Raw genomic sequence first — 20449 nt, forward strand, 5'->3', positions numbered from 1 at the left:
AATTCTTACATGGTTTCTGAATGAATGCACATCTCAGCAAAAGTATGTTTAACTCCTGACAGAACAGTAACATTTGGGAACAAGAAGAGCCTACCAAACTGGCCAGCAGTCAAAGAAAGCCTGTGATGTTCAGTTTAATGGTGTTTCCATGACTGCCTTACCGCTAACAAGCCATTTCTAACATAAAATTCACATCAAAAAGCCAAATTTAAAATGAGAAATAATTATGGAAGGGGGGCATGTGAACTGGTGAGGCAGATTGAAGGCAAACAAGCACACCAATTGATTGCAAATGCTTTCAAATAATAGGGAATGGGTGACTTTATTTACTTACACATTGTCTCTCTATACATTTTCCAAAGTTGATTTTCAAAAGAATTAATTGTGCCTTGAAGGGATATTGGAGAAAGTGCCAGCATGGAAGTGCTTCAGTGGAAAAGAAGGATACACACTGAAACAGAAATGTTTTTAAATGCTTGTATCAAAGGGGTAGGACTTAAACACGGAGGTGCCATAGCTATGCTTAGAAAAAGAAGAGCCCTTGGACAACTGATGGCTGTGTGGAAAGCATGGGACTGACCCAGACCCCCTGAATGTGTGTGTCAGTGAGGAGGCCTTGGGTAGTATTTATCCCTAGTGTACAAATAGACTTTGAGTGCCCATGCCACAATATGGGAGGCTCTCTCAGCCGGGACTCTTGGGGGAGGGCCTAGGCCCTGCCCTGGATGAAATGACAGTTACTGGAGATCCACCATGGAGGACCTCACCCTCCTTGGGGATCAGAGTAGAGATTGGGTGAGGGACTGGGGGAACCTGGTGGGGAGGGCGGGGGAGGAGGGGAGGAAGAGGGAGCTGGGATTGACATGTGAAACAAGATTGTTTCTAACCTAAATAAAAAAATAATTAAAAATATTCATCATATAAAGGATATAGTATATAATACTGATTAAAGAGAGCTGGGGTGACTATATTAAATAAAAGGATACTCCAAAAAAAAAAGAAAGAAAGAAAAGAGCCTATAACCCATCAAGCTGAAAGTCTGAGCATGGATCATAATTTTAACTCTTTCTGTAAAGGAAGGTATACAATTTAAAATTTAAAATAATAAAATAGCCTAGTAAGACAGAATAGTTTAAGATATGGTGGATTTAAACTTTCCTAGGACTATAATATGGAAGTTGTCAAAGACTAGTATGGAAACAGAAATTTGATGAATAAAACTTGCTTGTGCATAAAGGACCAAAAGAAGATCAAAGAGAGAAAGAAATGCAAACATCCACATGAACATGTAGTTGTTTAGGGATCACATGGAAAGGGACTGTATGGGGGAGATGAGGAACTCCAAACACTATATCAAAAAACAGCAGATCCCAAGACAATGATAGAGAGACCCAGGCCCCAAGATACAGATGTAGGCCAAAATAAGGATAGATGATGATGGCAAAATGAAATAACAACTTTATTCTGTCTCAAGAGACTCTTCCTGTGAAGTAAAAAACAAGTTACAGCAAAATACTAAGAAAAACTGTCATTGCTTTGTACTTTGGGGAAAAGCTGAGTGAGGATGTAAATGTTACTATGACTGACCTCCACTCAAACCTTGGATTAGCAACAGAAGGACATGGATACTTCCATAGATTTATCTAAATTGATCCCTCCCAATCCCCTGCTTCTTTTTTTCCTTTCTCTCACCCACACCCTATTCCTCTGTTTCTCTTTTCACTCCTCATCATTTTCCTTTGCAGATGAAGAAACAGTACTAATGCCATTGTACCATAACACAAGCTGCTAACAGTGGACCTCAGACTGCCTCCAGACACCTATAACCACCCTTTCTATGTGGCAAAGCCATTTGCTTTTCTCCTTCACTTTTCCAGATTGCATGAATACAGGAAAAGCCTTGCATTTTTTCTCTGCAACACATGGAACACTATTGAGACTGCACTGCCACATTTTTGAGATAGAACATTCACTTTTGTTTAGCTGAATGTATTGAATACTAGCAATAAAACCCTTCCTATGTCCAGATACACAGCAACATTTGTATAATTAAACCAATTTTGTAAAATGATCTGGTGGGGAGTGAAGAGCCTGCTGAAGGTGACAATAACTCAGAGACAAAGGGTTCTAATTGGTGACCTGTGAAGTGTAGTCATTATAGCCGAGCAGTTAGTTCAAACACTAAAAGAAGCTGTGCTAGGAAGCAAAATTAAAAAGCTCAGAGGCAGCAGCGAGCATGCGCTTTTCAATCACAAGCCCTTTGTAAATGCAGGGAAACACATACCCATTTTTCCACATCAACCTGCTGTAGAAAGAAAAAAGCCAAAAAAATTAAAAACAAAACAAAACAAAAGCACCTAACAATGTTTCCCTGCCTAAGTCAACTGAAATGCCACCCCGACACAAAATCTACTTCCCGTTTTTAAATAATTTACAATAGTGTTCAAACTTCCCATTAGCAACTCATCTCATTAAAGCATGGCAATCTCAGTTAGTAAAGGTATTCTGTTAAAAATGAAACAGGTCCAGAAGACAGCCCAATGCACTCCAAGGGTGGGTTGAGCTGGGATGGAATTCTCAAACACAGTCTGCCATCTTAATATTAAGAGCCCAATCCCCAAGCACCACTTGATTATAAAGGGCAATGACAATCTGGAGATACGATACTTCACAGTTACTTCCCTTACAATGTTAAAAGCAGAACTTTCTCTTACCTCATTCTTTTGAGCATTACATAAAATTCCAAGATGAAAAAGCACACTTTTGTCAAATAATTCTGATATGACACTCAGATTAATTTAAATTGTTTTATTAGTGAAATGCAAGGTACTCTAATCACAGTATGACTCTTTAAAAAAATAAGTGACATGAGTATTAGACTCACAATATAAAAAGAATAAAAACAAAAATCACATGTCAACAAGAATGCCTTTTAGAATGTTCTTGGATTCCATTATGGAGGAACACACTCAATTCTAAAAGTAAATCTCCACTACTCATCCTTAGGATGGAATGCATGATTTATGTACTGAGAGAATTAACGTTTACTTCATACTGTTCACACATAAATTAATTTGGATTTTTCCTGAAAAAATTTCATTGACTAGATAAAAAAGCAAAAGCTGATTAAGGGGAAATCCAATCTATAGCTAAGTATTTCCATGTCTTGCAAGCAACATTTGTTAAATGTTATAAAATGATTTTGAGACTGAGTATGGTGGTCTTTAATCCCCGTACTCAGAAGGCAGAGGCAGGCTAATCTTGGTGAGTTCTAGGCCACTTTGGTCTACATAGTGAATTCTAGGCCAGACAGAGCTACAAAGTGAGATCCTGTCTCAAGTAAATAAATAAATAGAAATATTGCCTTAAATAAAGCCCCATGAAATTCTGAAGCATTTTTTAGAACAGAGCATCCTGCTGGATGTGCTTAGTCACCAGCAGTGCCTGCTCTAAGGCAGCCCCCTCCATTACACTTTAAAACACATTCTTTTGTTATTAAAGAAGGAAACTCCTCACTGAACTGAATGGGAAGGCTTGGTGGTCACTGCATATGGTTGCTGCCACATAGATTCCAAGCGTTCATTTTAAATAATAGACAATTTAAAAGGTGAATCAATTTCTTTAGAGCTAGAGCAAATAGGGAGAGGAAAACAAAAAACCCAATGCAACATAAAAGTAGAAAGGGGTTCCTAGGGACAGGGCACAAGTGATGAGGGATGGGAAAGGGAGATTTTGTTTGGAAACAGTCATAATGAAACCCAATTCTTTGTAAGCTAAAAATAAAAGAAAAATGTGGTTCAGTTGTCACAGTCTGTCCAGCTCCCAAATGGACAAATCTTATATTTGTACTCTTATAAGAAAAATATTTTAAACAATCATTTCTTTTCCATATTTATCAGAAAAATGTAAATGTTGCATTTCAGTAACATAATTATCAAAATATGATACCACCATGTTCACATTTAAATGCTAGACATTCACACAGCACACGGGCTTGTACACACCAGAGCTAAGCTAAACACTGTAGGATTTTACCAGAAGACAGACTTGGGAGTTTTAATGATTACCCAGTAGTGGGAGTTGGTAAGAACAACATGAACTCCCCTCTCTCCAAATAACTAGAGAGGCTTAGCGAAAGCAAGTGCTGGGCAATGAATGGTCAGCTAGACACATAAGACAAAGACCACAGGGCTGTAACTACACATAAGCCAGGCAGAGTGATTTCATGACACAGCTCTTGTCAAAGTCAACATGAGTCACTTTTTGCAATTCCTGCAAATAGTGAGGAGATAAAACAATTTTCATGGGGCTAATCAAGAAATTTATACACACAAAAGAAAAATCTCCAAAAATTTGATCAGTTTTAGAATCTAAGCAAATGCCAAATTCATAAAAACAAGGAAAAATGAACATTTTTCTAAAGATATACTATATGGCTTTTTAAAGACAAGATCCCATGTATCTCAGGCCTAAATTCCCTGTGTAGCTGAGGATGACCTTGAATTTCTAATCCTATTTCTAATGCTCCATTCCCACATGCTGGAACTGCAGCCCTACCATGTTTGGTTTATGCATGGGTGGAGTCAAATCCAGGTCTTTGTGCACACTGGCAAGCATTCTAGCAACTGCGCCCCAGTTACGTGGAAGTTTAAAGAAATATATCAATTTTACCATGCTAGAGAAAATGCTATAATGTTTGTAGCAGATTATACTAAATCTAATAAAAAACAACCTCATGTTTTTAAAACAAATCAAAAAAATTCTCTTAAGACAAAAAGTCATTTAATGTCAGCTTGATTTAGCAGAGGACAAACAGTCCAATACAAAAATAACTCACACTGAAATTATATCATTAAATGAAAAATAAGCAATCCATATACCATCTTTATTTTGCATTAATGTTTTAATTACAAGTTAATGCACAAAAGTATGGAAATTCCATACCCTTAAACTGTTTGTTGCTTCTTGGAATTATCTGCACCATTTTGTTTGAGATGGTGTTGTATAGTTATTCCTCCTATTCAAACATCCTCTTCCCTTCTCAAGAGAAGGGTGAGGTTTTAAAAACTCAGAAAGCTAGTGACGTTTACAAAATTCAAAAAGTCACTAGACTGACAGACCCACTCCCTGAAAAGTGTAAAAGGTTGCTGGGAAGAGGTGAGTCTTGGATGGAGTGGCCTGAAATGGCGCTGATCTTCCATACCCTGTGACCAGTACAGTAAGTTACTATGACAGTTGTGGTCTCACACCAATGGTTGATTGGCTAGGTTTGCCTTACACTGTGTCTAGCTTGACTTACTAAAGATGTAAGTTCTATCATCAAACTCCTATAAATTTATAATTAGTTACAAGTGGCTGTGTCCTTGTAACAAAATGCTCATCTTCATTTCCACACTTACTTCTGCCCTATTCCTTTTCAGACAGTAATATCACTATTCCAGCTATACATACACACATATTATCAGACTACTGCTTTTATTTCTTTCCTATAATTCCTATAATTTAATATAATCAACTGTTAATCAAGTAAAAGTAGGACTGGGATCTCCTGCATGTTCAGCCTCCTTAACCCTATTCATGGATTTTAACCAAAATATTCTATCCACTTACATTTAGTTTTATTACTGAAATATACTTATCATTGTACTTGTATTTCATAGCTCTCCTAGCCTTTCTAGATTGTTATGAAATGTAACTTATAGGGCTAAGGTTATAGCTCAACTCAATGACAGGGACCTTCCTAGTATGTGCAGTTCTTAGCTTGATCCATGGCCCCTCCCAGCAACTATACCCCCTAGAGAAGGGAAGGGAAAATAGGGAAGGAGAAGGAGGTTAGAGGAGGAGATGGGAGGGAGAGAAGAGAGGAGAAAGGAGGGGAGGACAAGGAAAGAAAGAGATTGAAACAACTTTCACTTCATGATTTTGCCTATTAAAGTACAGAATTAACAATTTTTTACAGTATTTAGAGAGCAGAAAAAGACATCACCATAGTCTAAATTCAGAACAGATTTAATCCTATTATGTTCTTATTTCTTTTCTCTCCATTCTTCTTATGTTAATCAAATATTTTGGTTTCATTTTCCCTGAAGGCTGATGAGTACACCAGTCTTTTACATGATAAAGATTACTTAGGCATTGATGGTATTTAACACTCTTGTACAAATTAGTAACTTCAGCATGGTCCAGAAAGAGCAGTTTTATATCTTCCCATTCATATTTGTGTTATTTTCTTTTGCATTTGAACCACAGTAATTTATTTAGTATTTTACTTAGATGTATACATGTGTACATGTATGAGTTTATGTGCACCTCATGCATGTAGGTGCCTGTATCAGATTCCCTTTGTGTGCTGCTACACCAGTGCTGGGAACTAAACTCAGGTCTTCTGCAAGAGCAGTCACTGCTCTTAACCACTGAGCCATCTCTCAAGCCCCCATTGCAGATATTTTTAAACCCCTAGTTTCTGAAAGTGATAAGCATACCTCAATGCACTTCTTTTGTTTTGGAATTCTGGTTCCATATCCCTAGCTACCTTGGAAGTTGCCATTGTCTCTAAAATGAATTTCTTATGTAACTTAATACCTCTTATTATAGTTAATGAATTCTAAATTAGCAATTTTTAAATGGTCCTACTTTTGAGGCTTTTAAAGTTTTCGTCCCAAGAGTTACAATGCTGGTCAACTGCTCTCTGGGAACAAAATTACTTATTTTTATTCCTCTCCAAATGATTCATGCAGTGTCTGACTCAAATGAGAAACTATGTAAAACAAACATTGCTTGGGTTTGTAAGTTTCTTTTCCTGATACCTAATTTGTATTAAGTAACCAAACTGCCAGTCAACACAGAACTAAAAGAAATCCACAGTTATGTTGGAACTTTAGTACTTAACACAGTTCAACAGTGAGTTTGTCCCCTTAAAGGAAAGATGCTAATTCTTACTGTGACTCTTTAGTGGAAGGCACAATAGCAGACTTTCTGACATGCTTCCCTTAACTGCTGGACACAACAGCACCTAAGAATCTCTCCATTCTTCTTTTAGACTCATCTTTTTAAAAATATTTTTGTGTGTATTTGTGCTTGTGGGTTCAGATACCCAGAAAGGTCAAAGACGGGAGTCATGTCTCCTGGAGCTGGAGTCACAGATAGTTGTGACCTACATGGTAACAGATACTGGGAAATGAACTGGGGTCCTCTGGAAGCCCAGGACCAGACTTTTAAGGGTTAAGCCATCTTCCCTCACCCACTTCTTTCTCATATTAGTGCATATTTCATGTTTAAAAAGATGTACTTACTTTTATGTCTATGGATATTTTGTATGTGCTATGTGTGGTTGAAACCCACATATACCTGGAGGGGGTGATGGATCCTCAGAAACTGGAGTTACAGACATTCTTAAATCACCATGTGGGTGATAGGAACCAAATCTAGACTCTCTGTGAGAGCAGCTAGCACACTTAACTGCTGACCCATCTCCAGCCCCTTAATACATATTTTCAAAGGTCAGAATAGAGATTCCTTAGATCTCAAATTGAGGGCTCTGAAGTGTTTCCAGGAACAGGCCAACTAATTTCAAAATGGAAAATGCAAAGCAGTAAATGAGGACACATGGACACAGCCTTCTTATTAAAGAGGTTATAAATGCTAAAGCCATATCTGCCTGTGAGAATAATGGCAGCAGTGTGTATTTTTAAACTGCATGAGACTGCAAAACACTTTCTACTGTCATTTTGAGGGAAAAATTTACCATAAATTTAATTAAGCAAATGAGGCCACAAAAGCAAGTCCAGTAATTTGTTGGATTATATAATTAGCCCAACTTTTCTCTTTACACAGCTTTGTATTAAATGACCTACATGCCTTCATTTTGTCAGATCTGTCAGTCATGACTCCAGTCACCTCAGGAGTCCTGGACCCTCACATGTAACCTAATTCAACAAAAAGTACTCCGGATTTTTATTCAGCAACTTGCTTCTTTTTTCCCCTCTTAAAACTAATCCAGGCACCAGAAGATTAAGAGCCCCTCAACTATTCCTCATGCTTTTACTGTTACTTAAATGATTCCTGAATTTGTCCAAATGTAGGAAAATGTGCAGACATCAAGCTCAAAATTGCCAACACTTCCTCTCACAAAGCAGAAAGTATGGTTAAGTGGTTCTTGCATAAGCTTTCATGTTAGCAAATTCAAGTGATGTATCCCTAAGTTAATAACAGGCAGCTGGCTGCTGGATGGGCAGTTCATCAGTATTACTAAGCACAATTAAATACCATGAGGAATCTCGTTTGAGACAATTAAAAGAAGAAGATCCGGAACAATGTGTGGAGGAAAAACTGCAAACACTTAGGACAGACCTCATTGGATGGTGATACATTTCTACCATGTGGAATCATTGTCAGTGGGGAACAACAGTAGACATACTTGTGTGGTATAAGGCTCAACTGTGAGTCTCAAACCTGGGACTTGTGTATAAACTTAATGTGTTTAAAATGAAATAATAACACGAGGTGGAGAATCATCATCCATAAATAATAATAGGCCTATTACTTAGCTATCATGAGAAAAATCCTAGATGCAAATCTTAAAGAAACTCCAGATCCACAGTGAACATACCTAGACTTCATTAAAAAACACATTCTTAAACCCCAGTTCTATAGACTGTGAAGAAATGGTGTACAGAGGTAAATAATTTACCTTCTTGTTCATTTGCTAGGAAATAGCTACATGTGAAAAATCCTTTTATATTGGAAACACATAAAAAATCTAAGAAAAATGTCCAAATTGAATGATTCTAATCAAATCAAATACTATATATATTCAGGATTCATAATCTGAAACAGTCTATAACTCTGCCACTGTGATTAAATTACACACTGATTAAATTGACCTCCTTATTGAGTTTGATGCTGGAGTCTGTGAACCATGTCAGTCAGACTCATGTAGCCTTTGCTCCTGAATAGAAAGAAAAAACTACAAATAAAGGACACACATTTCAAGCAGTCTTCAACATTCTATACATGACAACAAAATAGGTGAAGTTCAGCAAATGTGTGCAGCTCGAGGCCCTTTAGCAAATTTTAATCCCATTTGTTTTAAATTACAATTTCAGTTCTGTGTATGAAGGAAAGAAATATGTTCACATACACAGTTTTTAGACAAAACAGGGAATGACACAAGTATCAGGAAAATTTCAAAGCTACTGGCAACCTGAGCTCTTCCCTGAAGCAGACATCTTTAGTTTTACTTAAGAGGGATGCTCCAGAACAGATGTAAACAGAGCCCAGCCCCTCAGTAGACATCTAAGAATAGCAATTTCTCATACAAAGAGGTAGTGACATTATACCACCTGCAACATACAGCATGGATCGTCTAAGCATTTTGTAATGTGAAGGTGGACTGGAGAGTGTCATGCTGAGTGTTAGGAGCTTCCCCTGTGTATTCTGAAACACAAATAAAAACACTGGATGACTGTGATGGCCACTGTCAATTGGTAGCTTGGCCAGATCTGGAATCACCTAGGAAACAAGTCACCAAGATCAACTGTAAAGAGTAATGTAGACCAGCATTTGGCCATGAATGGGGTGGGATAGTTATCTTGACTAGGTTTAAACTCAAGTGTGAAGACTCACCCATTGTGGGTGTCACCATTCCATGGCTTAAGTCCTGAACTGAATAAGAAAGCAAGTTAAACACTAGCATTCATCATTCTTTGCTTCCTGATTGTGGATATCACATGACCTTCTTTCAAGCCACCATGCCTTCTCTGCCATGATGAACTGTACCTTAGACTGAATCACAATAGACCTGTCCTACCTTAGGGTGTTTCTGTCTGATATCTTTACATGGTAGTGAGAAACTGAATTAACACGGCTGCTAACACCTACCTCAACTCCAGCTCACAGGGACTAATAAATATGTGAATTCTAGAAATATGAGACAATAAGCAATGCTTGAAGCTACCACATTTCAGTGGTGGTCATCTGTTTTAAGAGAGAGGAAATGACAGCTAAAATTTGTGAATATTTGCTGTGTTGAGTAAAGTGATGGTAATGATTCAGATGTTTTTACAATTAGTTCACAGTTTATAGTTGCTTTCCTCTGAGGTGAGGGGTATACAGACAAAGCTATTCAGTTCTATTCAACAGAGAAATCATAGAAATGACGTGAACATACCCAGAGTGCCCCCTGTGATGGACTTGTCCTATGCCTATCACAGTGTTTAAGTCTCACAGCTCTCTGAAGGGAATGCTACTGTTTTGTCTCACTTCATACATAAGGATAGTACAGGACAGAGAGATTGCTCAGTGGCCTCCCTACATCACCAGGGTTTAGACTCCAGGAGTGTGTTCTTCAGTCTCAGCACTTGCCCACTACAAGACAGCATCAGACTCCCTGAATTTCATCTTTTATTCTTGCACAGGTACAAGATCATTTTTTGGTACAATTACTTGTCTGAACTTGGTGCCTCAAGGCTCAATACATGTACTCATAAAAACTCATTTATAGTGCTTTGATGTTTGAAAAATGTAGTTTTAAAAACTCATGAACTGGTGAATTTAGCTAGTAGTCTTTTGATGTACTTTTGAGTGTTCTCAGAGTATACAACTCAAAGAGAAGGAATTTTATGAGAATACAGAAAGGAATGCTAATACTTCACATTCTACAACTCTGATTTTTCACAAAAAATACAGAGCCAACTTACATCCGCTAGTTCTGCCAACAATTAAGTCACTGGGGTATTCCTGTCCCTTTTATTAGAAGACAAAGCATTATTTATAAGCAAGCAGTATTCTTATAATTTGCTATCAAATAACAAGCTATTTTAGTAAATGGAATCATTCAAGACACTTTAAGAAACCTTGGAATCAGGTGTGGTGGATTTCACCTGTAATATGAGCACCTAGGGGTCTGAAGCAGGACATTTCTGTGAGCACCTGTTACTCAAAGTGGAATATATTTTTTCTCAAATAAAGAATATTGATGAAAATATTATATATTCACATCCTAGAAGTTTTATTTTCTACCTGAATTCTGAAGAATGGCCCAATATTATCAAATCATTTTGGGGAACAAATTTGAATTTCATATTAACTCTAAGTGTGTGGAGGATGAGTTTAAAAATTAAGAGAAAATTCAGAGTAATAAGAAATCGTACATACTTTTTTTTCGAGACAGAGTTTTTCTGTATTGTTTTGGAGGCTGTCCTAGAACTCAGTCTGTAGACCAGGCTGGCCTTGAACTCACAGAGATCTGCTTGCCTCTGCCTCCTGAGTGCTGGGATTAAAGGCATGTGCCACCAACGCTGGGCACTATATACTTAACATATGTTTTCCTAACACTGAAATCATAAAACCATTGATGGCAAAACTCACATTCATCATCATTAGAGCCATAGAGACTTTATATGACACAACTTATTTCACAAATGTTTAAAACATTGTCATTAAATAAAATGAATGATTGAAATTAAATTCACCCGAGATTCAACTTGATATTATATCTTCGTGCTATTTTATTATATCCAAGATTATCTTTAAAGCATCACTTGTAATCTACAGTAAAATCCTAAATTCCACAGAGTTATAAATATCCTGAATTTAAATGAATAAGTGTCACAAATACCAGCATACTTCCCTATCTAACAACATGCTGTAAAGGCAAGCTCTAGTTAATCTTCCAGGACTAAGACAACAGTTATTTTTTAGCATCTAATTTTAATTTTTGTTGAGAACTTCATTCATGAATATTGCATATGACTCATCCCACAGCTCCTACGATGTCCCCCCTCCCTCCCAATTCCTGACCTCTTCTTCTATAATTAATATGGTACATGCATATGTATATATACACATGTGTATATACAATCTATCCATTTAGCATTACTGGTAATGTATCCATGACTGATAACTTGGGGTTGGACAACCTATATGGGAGTTGGTCGCTAGAGAAAATCAATTAGCCCTTTATCAGCAACCATTGATCACCTGTATCACTTCATCTAGGGGTGGGACATGATTGACTACCCCCTGCCCAGCTTGTAATGTTAACTGGTGCTGTCATTATGTTGGTCTTGTTCAACCATATGGTTAGGATTTCATGGGTGTGATTGCCCTGTTATGTCTTAGAGACACTTTCCAACAGGAGATATACAGGGTCTCCAACCCTTACTTCTGTAATTTTCCCTTACATCTAAGGCTCAGGACAAACATACAGTCTTTAATAGTCCAAATAGCAGCCAAATAGTCATAAGCCAGCATCAAAAAGGACAAGGTCTACAGTCTTCCAGAAACTACCATAACAAAAGACAGAAATACATGCTCCTAAATAGGACATACATGTTATATATTGTACTTATGGGATTAAACAAATGAAAAGTCTTTGCAACAAACAATCAGTACTTTAGAAAGAAAGCTTCAGTAAATCTCTTAGACAAGCTCTTTCCACTATTCCTGCATCACTTTTCACTTGGCAGGTGTGACCATGGAAGCAGAATAGTTGGATTCAATTATGTGTCTAAAAACAAAATCATATAAAAAGGAGTATATGTCAAATATTTTTGGTAAGTTTACTTAAGATAAAGCCAACAGTAAGAGCAAAAGTTAAACAAAGTGTTAAACTTTTTGAAACTAGGAGAGCAAGTGCTGTCACTGTTTTAACCCAATGATATCATCATTAAACTGTTCAACTCTGTATGGCAGACCTAGTTGAAATATCAATACAAGAAGTGGATGTGAAGGTAAGCAGAAATAATGACTTCCAGGACAACCAGGTGAATTATTCCTGTGTGAGAATTAAGTAAAGGGTATAAATAGCCACCTGTTTGTTTGGAGACAATATCACACTGTAGCCCAGGCTTTCTTGAAATTCACCATATAGCCCCAAGCTAGGCTCAAACTTATGGCAATCCTTCTGCCTCAACCTCCTGAATGCTAGGATTATAGGTGTGAGCCACCACACCTAACTTAAAAGCTACCTTAAGGGGTGCTAACTCCTCTACATCCAACATCATTTGGCCATTACTACAATTTGGTGATGAAGACTTCCATTCCCTCTGAAGAGAAGACAGAGCTGAGATGTGGCAGGGATGGCACTCTCAATCCTCTCCTCTGAGTGCTGTGCTAGAAAAACACCCACAAATACCCTGGAGGAAGAAGCAACCCACACTTGTGGGTTCAGAGGCAGACAAGAACTGAGATCCACAAGAAATCCAGGATTCACAAAAGGAAGAGAAGGAAAGATGTGTGTATATTCAGAAGTCAGGAAAAAACTAAATAAAGATGCAGTGGACACAGGTGCATCCTCCTGCAACCTCGCTGTGGTCTTTCTATCCCCAGCGTCTTCAGGCATCTGCTCTTGGCTCTTTACTGTCACGATACTCCGAATAACAAAAACTAAGTGAAATTCAATGAAATGTTACATGTACCTTAGATCTCCATCTCCACTTTATCACACATGGGGCTCTTTTCTCACTTTGGATGAAATAATCCAGAATGCTTTTGGTTTAGAGAAGTATTGTGTGACAGAAAAAGATGGTAGGCATGTCTGCTGAGTCCAAGAAACTTGGTTTCTATAAGGTCAGCAGCACTTGCCAGTCCCACAGCCTAACCCTGAGCTGATAATACATACACTCCAAGAGGCAACACAGCTATATCTCTGTTGGTAAACAGTCACTACCCAAGAGGGCTTCCAAGCCTAGACCTCCATCAGATCCACTGTGACATGCCCCTAACTGTTCATACCATTCCAACCATTCACATTATTTAGGAGAGTGGTTCTCAACCTTTCTAATAATATGACCTTTCATGTTGTAGTAACCCTCAACCACAAAATTATTGCTACTTCATAACTGCAATTTGCTACTGTTATGAATAATAGTGTAAATATCTGTGTGACCCCTGGGAAAGAGTCGTTCAACCCCTCCCCAAGGGGTCATGACGCACAGGTTGAGAACCACTGCTATAGGGGCTTCCTATCATGCTTTCCATCCTAGTTAATGTTTATGGCAACTTTGTGGAGCTTTGTAAGATATTGATCCAACTTCTCACATGTATGTCTACATTATCTGTGGTAGAAATGTTCTAGTTAGAGAACAGCTAAAACCTAAATTCAACTAAGTAAAAGCACTGCAGAAAGGAATCCAGAATTCTAACAATAAAATGTTAAAAGTACAAATCCCTATATTTTAAATCATTTCCTCTGGGCACAGAATATTCAGAGTTTCTCTAGTTCAACATCATGGTTACAACTTTTTCCAAAGTTAGGTTTGGAAAACGCAGCTTTGCAATATAAAAATTTGCACATTGTTCTGCAAGCAAAAGCACATGACTGTTTGGTTGTTATTGGGTTGTTTTGTTTTGTTTTTCTTTAAGACAGATTCAAATTTCAAACCTGGTATGCCTCCATGGATATTAAAAACCACAAGAGGTGATTCCAGACAGAAACTTGTGTCAATAGATAAATTTCATTTTTTGTCATAATTTCTCCACTCCAAAAGAATGTAAAATCTTGCTAAAAGAAAGAAATTCTAAAAGAAACTTCATACCTGTTGATGTGGAAATTTGTACTTGGAAGTCACCAAAAGTGACTTAAAATAGTATAAAAAAGTGTAACATGTTCAGAGGTTAGTTAAGCAGCTTTCCTTATAGTGGTGAATAAAATCACTATTCTCTTTTGCATTTAGTCATTATGTCAAAACTTTTTTTTCTCTTCAACATATTTATTTAATTTTCTCTGAATATACATCTTGTAGTGGAATTATTGGATCATGTGATAAGTCTATTTCTAATTTTTGAGGTACCTTCAAATTGTCTCCCAGAATCATTTTAGTAACTTTTATTCCTATCAGTAAAGTTCAAACAAATCCTTTACAGCCTGTCTTGAGACTTAACTTTTAAATCAATTAAATGTGTTATTGAAAACCAAAATATTGTGAGATGTATGCATGATGACCATGCTAACACTCATGCTTTGACATGAGCCCCAAAAGAACACTAAGAAATGGAATCATTCTTGGTAGATTTTAGTCTTGTTTTCTGTTTTATTTCCAAAGAATTTCAGATAAACAGAATTTTCAGGGGAACTACAAGAACAATAGATGGTTTATCCATATTGGTCACACATACAACTTGAATGTGAAAACTTAAATTATAATTAATGAAAAAATTAATTAATGTTCTAAGATGTGTTTAAAACCTTAAGGGTAGCCAGGCGGTGGTGGCACGCCTTTAATCCCAGCACTCAAGAGGCAGAGGCAGGCGGATCTCTGTGAGTTTGAGGCCGGGCTGGACTGCTAGCCTCCGAAACAATACAGAGAAACCCTGTCTCGTAAAAACAACAACAAAAAAAAAACCTTAAGGGTAAAAATGTTAATGTTATAGCAGAGCTGACCAATCATCATATGAAACTTTGTGACAATATTTCTTAATCTCTTTATTTATCCAAACTGAAAAAGAGTCTTGGCAATAATAACAAATAGTCAATAATGGCAAAAGAAAGTCCCAGTTGAATTCCTGGAAGCAAACAGTATATTGGACTATGGTAGTGTATGGGGTGACAATTTATCTTACTGATCATGTATAAACTTCAATGAACTTATTAAGAGCAGGTACTATCCCTCCTCAAAAAAAGCAATACTGTATCTCCTAGAAAAATAACTAAAATAATACAATAGGCTTTTAAAGAAAAATATCACCATTAGGAGACAGAATAGGAATTTTAATTTTCAGAAGATGGGTTTGCTATTTGCAAAATTACAACTTGCTGAAGCTGTGCTGCTGTAATTTTGTTATTTATAATACAGAATGGTGCCATGAAATTATATTTGTTACAAAGATGCTTAGGACATGCCTCTTGAAGAAGGGCATTTGAAGATGAGACAGAGATCAATGACAAACTACCAGGCATAAAGCTAGCAGTTAATTGGTGACATGGGAACATATAAAGAGATACAAACGCCCACAAACCACACACATAAACATGAAGCAAATGTTGGATTATTTTTATATATGTCTTTTAGACATTCTAACTTGCTAGGAAAAGTAGAAAATCAAACATAAGGAAAGCACATGTAGAAGCCACTGACATAGCAAAAAATATTTCACCATACCCAGGCAGGCAAACAGTCACACACATACAGCTAAGTTCAGTAAATGTCCACAAGTCTACAGAAGTGAATACTTACCCCTTCTGATTTCTCCATCGTGTTGGCTAGCATCTCCTGCAGGGCACGTACAGACAAGGACTGCTCCAGCACAAAGGTGCAGATGGACAGGTCCGGAGGGACATTCTATGTGTTGAGAGAAAGAACCATCAGAGTGATATCCTCCCCAAGCATGCAGTCCATTGAACTTGTAAAGCTCCATTTCCCTACCCTCCTGTCACCTCTCGTCATCATTCCCCCGCTCCCCCCGCCCGTGTAGGATGCATTGTACTTACTTATGAATCTGTGAATGCATACATATGCTTGCTTGTGTGTGCTGGTGCAGAAGAATATATGTACACATGTGTATGGAGGTCACAGGTCAACACACTATCATTCCTCAGATGCTGTCTACTTTTTTAAAATTATTCTTAAATAAAGTCACTTTATTCTCATCAACTCACATATAGAACATGGTACAGCTGATTTAAGGTAGCAACTCAAACACTTGCCCAGCCCCAAATTCCATATCCCCAATGAAATACTGTTCAAGTGTTCATTAAGAAGCCATGGAACTTCTGTCAGGGATTCACACGTTCACTATCATTTTTTTCTTTTTTATCTTTTTAATGGTTCTTGATATTTTAATACAGAAAGTTGAATTCACTTATCCACCATGTAAAAAATACTTTGAAGTTAAAAGAAAATAATATACTAGTCAGTTTTCAACTCTTTCAAAACATAGTTATTATTTTTACTTTACATTTTTGCTATATGTTTTGCCTGTACCTATGTGTGTACATCATGTGTGTTCCCAGTGTCCTCAGATGTCAGAAAAGGATATTTGATTTCCTGGAGCTGGAGCTAAGGATGGTGGCGAGCTGCTACATGGGTTCTGGGCACCAAGTCCAAGTCCTCTGCAAGAACAGCAAGTGCTCCTCCAGCCCTCTCCCCACCCCCACCCCTCGTCCCGCGCGCACGCGCGCGCACGCACACACACACACACACACACACACACTTTTCTTTACTGAGACAGGGTCTCTCTTTGGCCTGCAGTTCTCCAAGTAGTCCAAGCTAGCTGACTGTGGGCCTCTCAGATCCTCCTGTCTCCCCAGCACTGGGTGATAAGTGCGCACCACCATGTCTGACTAATTTTCCCATGGGTTCAAGGAGATAAAACTCACACACAGCAAACACTACAGCAGATGAAAGGCAACTCTCCAGACCTCACTTCAACAGATAACAGGAACCTCCCACCCCCATCTAACACAGTTTGAACTGACTGGGGAAAATATCTGTTCCTAACAGACCATCTACTCAGACACTTGACACTTGGAGCTCTGTCTATACTACCTGTGTGACATGGCCAGAGTCAAAACAATAGCTATTTTGACTAGACAAAAGAGAAGTTAAGCTGCTCTTCCGAAGCCACAGAATTACAAAATGTTTAAAGCCTGTTTTAGAACCCTGGTTTTTCCAGATCTCAATGATTCATTTCTAAACCACCAAGCAGCCTGATGATTACAAAAATACTAAAAAGACAGAGAAATAACACTTGCTTCAAATTAATACTGGAATACGCAAACAGAGAATGAATTGATATGACACATTCATTAACACAAGTGTTTTCTTCTGTACGGGATAAACATCTATATTCCTATAGCTGGAAATGACAGCTACCCCCAACCCACTTCACAGCAGAGCTACCCTGCCCCACCCCACACCCATACATATTTTGTCTCCAACTTGGGACATGGGGATTTGGCTCCTGTCTGCACATAAGTGTGTGCTGCACTTCATTTTATTTTTATTTATGTATATGTAACTTCATCTGTTTCCAGAAAGCTAAACAAATATATGTAAGGATGGAGACAGTTTTAGCTCAGGCAGCAAGTTCGTTTCATTTTGGTTTTCTGTTAGGAATCCTGGGTTCCCTTCAAGAAGGTGGAAGAGCTCGTTTAACTTTTATATCTCCTTTCAGTGCCTCAAACGACCTCCAGGGCAACATGGAAGCAACTCAAAAATGTGTTTTAAAAATGGATGATGTTTTCAATCTTGATAGCTTGACAGCAAGGAGAAAAGAAGGGACTCTGAATTCAGTCTGATAGGTAGCCAGCCAAAAGCCATATGGGAAAATCCTTGGGCTTCCTATCTATGGGCTGAAGAACACTCCTACTCCAAAGAAGCACTGAGACTCGAGCTTTTTAAAATCTGTCTTCTAGGCTGAAAAGAAATGCCAATAAAATATAATTTTATCTCTCCATTTTAAGAAAAGCCCACATTCACATGAAAGCGCAGAATCTCAGAGGTACAAATTAAGAGAGAAGCTGCTGGTTGGCTGAGACATAGGAAGATACCCACAGTACACTCTAAGATGGAGCAGATGGTCTGTGGCTGAGGCAGGCTCATCAGTGCTTGGCTACCCATCTGCTGAACAGCTTTTGCCAAAGTACCATGACCACTGATGGTCATCTCCTCCCTGCATTACAGGGACATCAAAGTAGCACAATAGAGTTGCTGCTGCTAGTGTACTCAATGGGCACACAGACCCTGCAAGCTTTCACTCACCAGCTGATGAAAGCCATTGTTTTGGTGTGTCTACGTGCCCTCAGTGACACTATAACTGTGGTCTCATGATCAGTGACCTACACACTGTGGGAGGGAAATACAAGTCAGAATACACAAAAATTCCAGCTCCTGTTTTCCTTTCTACATGGCTTCATAACCTCAGTCATGATACTCTACCATAGTGCCAGCCTGGAAACACTACTTTAAGGTTTTCACTTTTCTATGGGTGTTCATTACTCCAAGTCTTTTTAAAGTCTATTTTTTTAATTATGTGGGTAATTGTATGTTAATGAGTTGCTGTGTGGCTACATGAAGTCAAAGGTCTTTCTGCATCACTTTCCACATTAATTTTTTAGACAGGGTCTCTCCTTAAACCTGGAGCTCACAGATTGATACTAGACTATTGGCCAGTGAGTTCTGGTGATCCTCTGTCTCAGACCCTCACACATGGATTATACACACATGCCATAGCATCTGGTTTTTAACACAGGTACTAGGCACCTGAACTCAGGCCTTCACACTTGCACAGCAATACTTTGCCCACCAATCCACCTCCCCATCCCCCTTTTGTTCTGTTCTCTTCCCCTCGATTCCTCTCTACCCCAGAAGTTAATATTATCACCTTGGCAAAGCAAAGATTGTTCCTGTGTCAATGAGTTCTGCATGTCACCTCTTTGAAAGACACCGGTAAATGTTTGCTAATTAATGAAGCTGGTAAACCTGGGTGTCCACAGGCATTGAGATTGTTCAGAAAAGCTGGAGGCATTGAACTTGGCCTTCTGAACCACAACAGAGTCCAGGTAGGACAGAGGCATTAGCAGGTTTAAATGAGGAGTGATTAGCAGGACATTGCTACCTCAAAGGCCACAGCTGTGCCAATTTAGCTCTTAATTATGAAACTCTCTAGTGAATTAGTGAAGGTTCAAAGGGTTCCCACTCCTCAGTATCTATCTTTTATAATGCAACACCCAAGAACTTCATGGTGTTGCAGAACCATAGTTGAATCCATAATAAAGTAGCTTTCAAATCTAATAGTACATGGATAGAGCAAGCTACTTTTAAAAACTATTATTAAAATACCAAAGACCAACTGTATCCATGCAAAGCTAGAAATATGTTAGTGTCTGTCAAAGTCCTTCTCACATGCCTCTCTCTCTTTAATATGAACACAGTGATACTGTATCATGCCAATTCTGTTCACATGCATCTTGATTGGAAGTCATTACTGACTAACATCCATGAAGTTGTGATAGGCAACCCACACATGAAACAAGAGAAGAGACTGTTCCTACTACAAAGGAGCCTTAAGGGAACACATGGGGGATGAGGACATGGCTGAATTAGGAAAGTCCTTGCCTAACATGCACAAAATCCTGGGTTCGATGGGCTCAATCAGAAGCCAAAGTACCAAGAGTAGTAGTACAATGATATAATTTCAGCACTGAGGTAATGGAGACAGAAAACTAGAAGTTCAAGGTCATTCTCAGCTACTTAATGAGTTCAAGGTCAGCCTGGGCTACATGAGACCCTGTCCTATAAAACAAAAGAGAGTAATACGTCAGGTCTCTTAAAATTATCAAAGTATCATTCGAAAATACCCAGGAAGCCCATGTTGTCCATTGCTTCTAACATCATCAAGGTCAACCCACTGCAAGCAAGTTCATTTCTACCCTATTAAATGTGAAGCAGCATATATATGTATATCTGTATATGCTATGTGTATATGGTTGTCCTTAGAAGCCAGAGGA

The 20449-nt window shown here is 38.2% G+C and overlaps 1 protein-coding gene across 11 annotated transcripts in view; it reads right to left on the minus strand.

Moving 5' to 3' along the window:
* Ryr2 (ryanodine receptor 2) overlaps positions 1-20449 on the minus strand; it is a 575348-nt gene that overhangs the window by 339003 nt on the left and 215896 nt on the right. For 8 of the 11 annotated variants that reach the window (XM_040755590.1, XM_040755588.1, XM_040755596.1 and 5 more), the window contains exons 3-4: positions 16176-16280; positions 2285-2305 (exon numbers count right to left, since the gene is read on the minus strand). In XM_040755590.1, coding sequence (XP_040611524.1) covers positions 2285-2305; positions 16176-16280 — 126 coding nt within the window. The remainder of the gene's footprint in view (positions 1-2284; positions 2306-16175; positions 16281-20449) is intronic. The other 3 variants (XM_040755595.1, XM_040755594.1, XM_040755589.1) reach the window with 1 other exon arrangement.

The sequence above is a fragment of the Mesocricetus auratus genome, unplaced genomic scaffold, assembly GCF_017639785.1.
Source record: "Mesocricetus auratus isolate SY011 unplaced genomic scaffold, BCM_Maur_2.0 Super-Scaffold_100013, whole genome shotgun sequence".
NCBI classification, from domain to species: domain Eukaryota; kingdom Metazoa; phylum Chordata; class Mammalia; order Rodentia; family Cricetidae; genus Mesocricetus; species Mesocricetus auratus.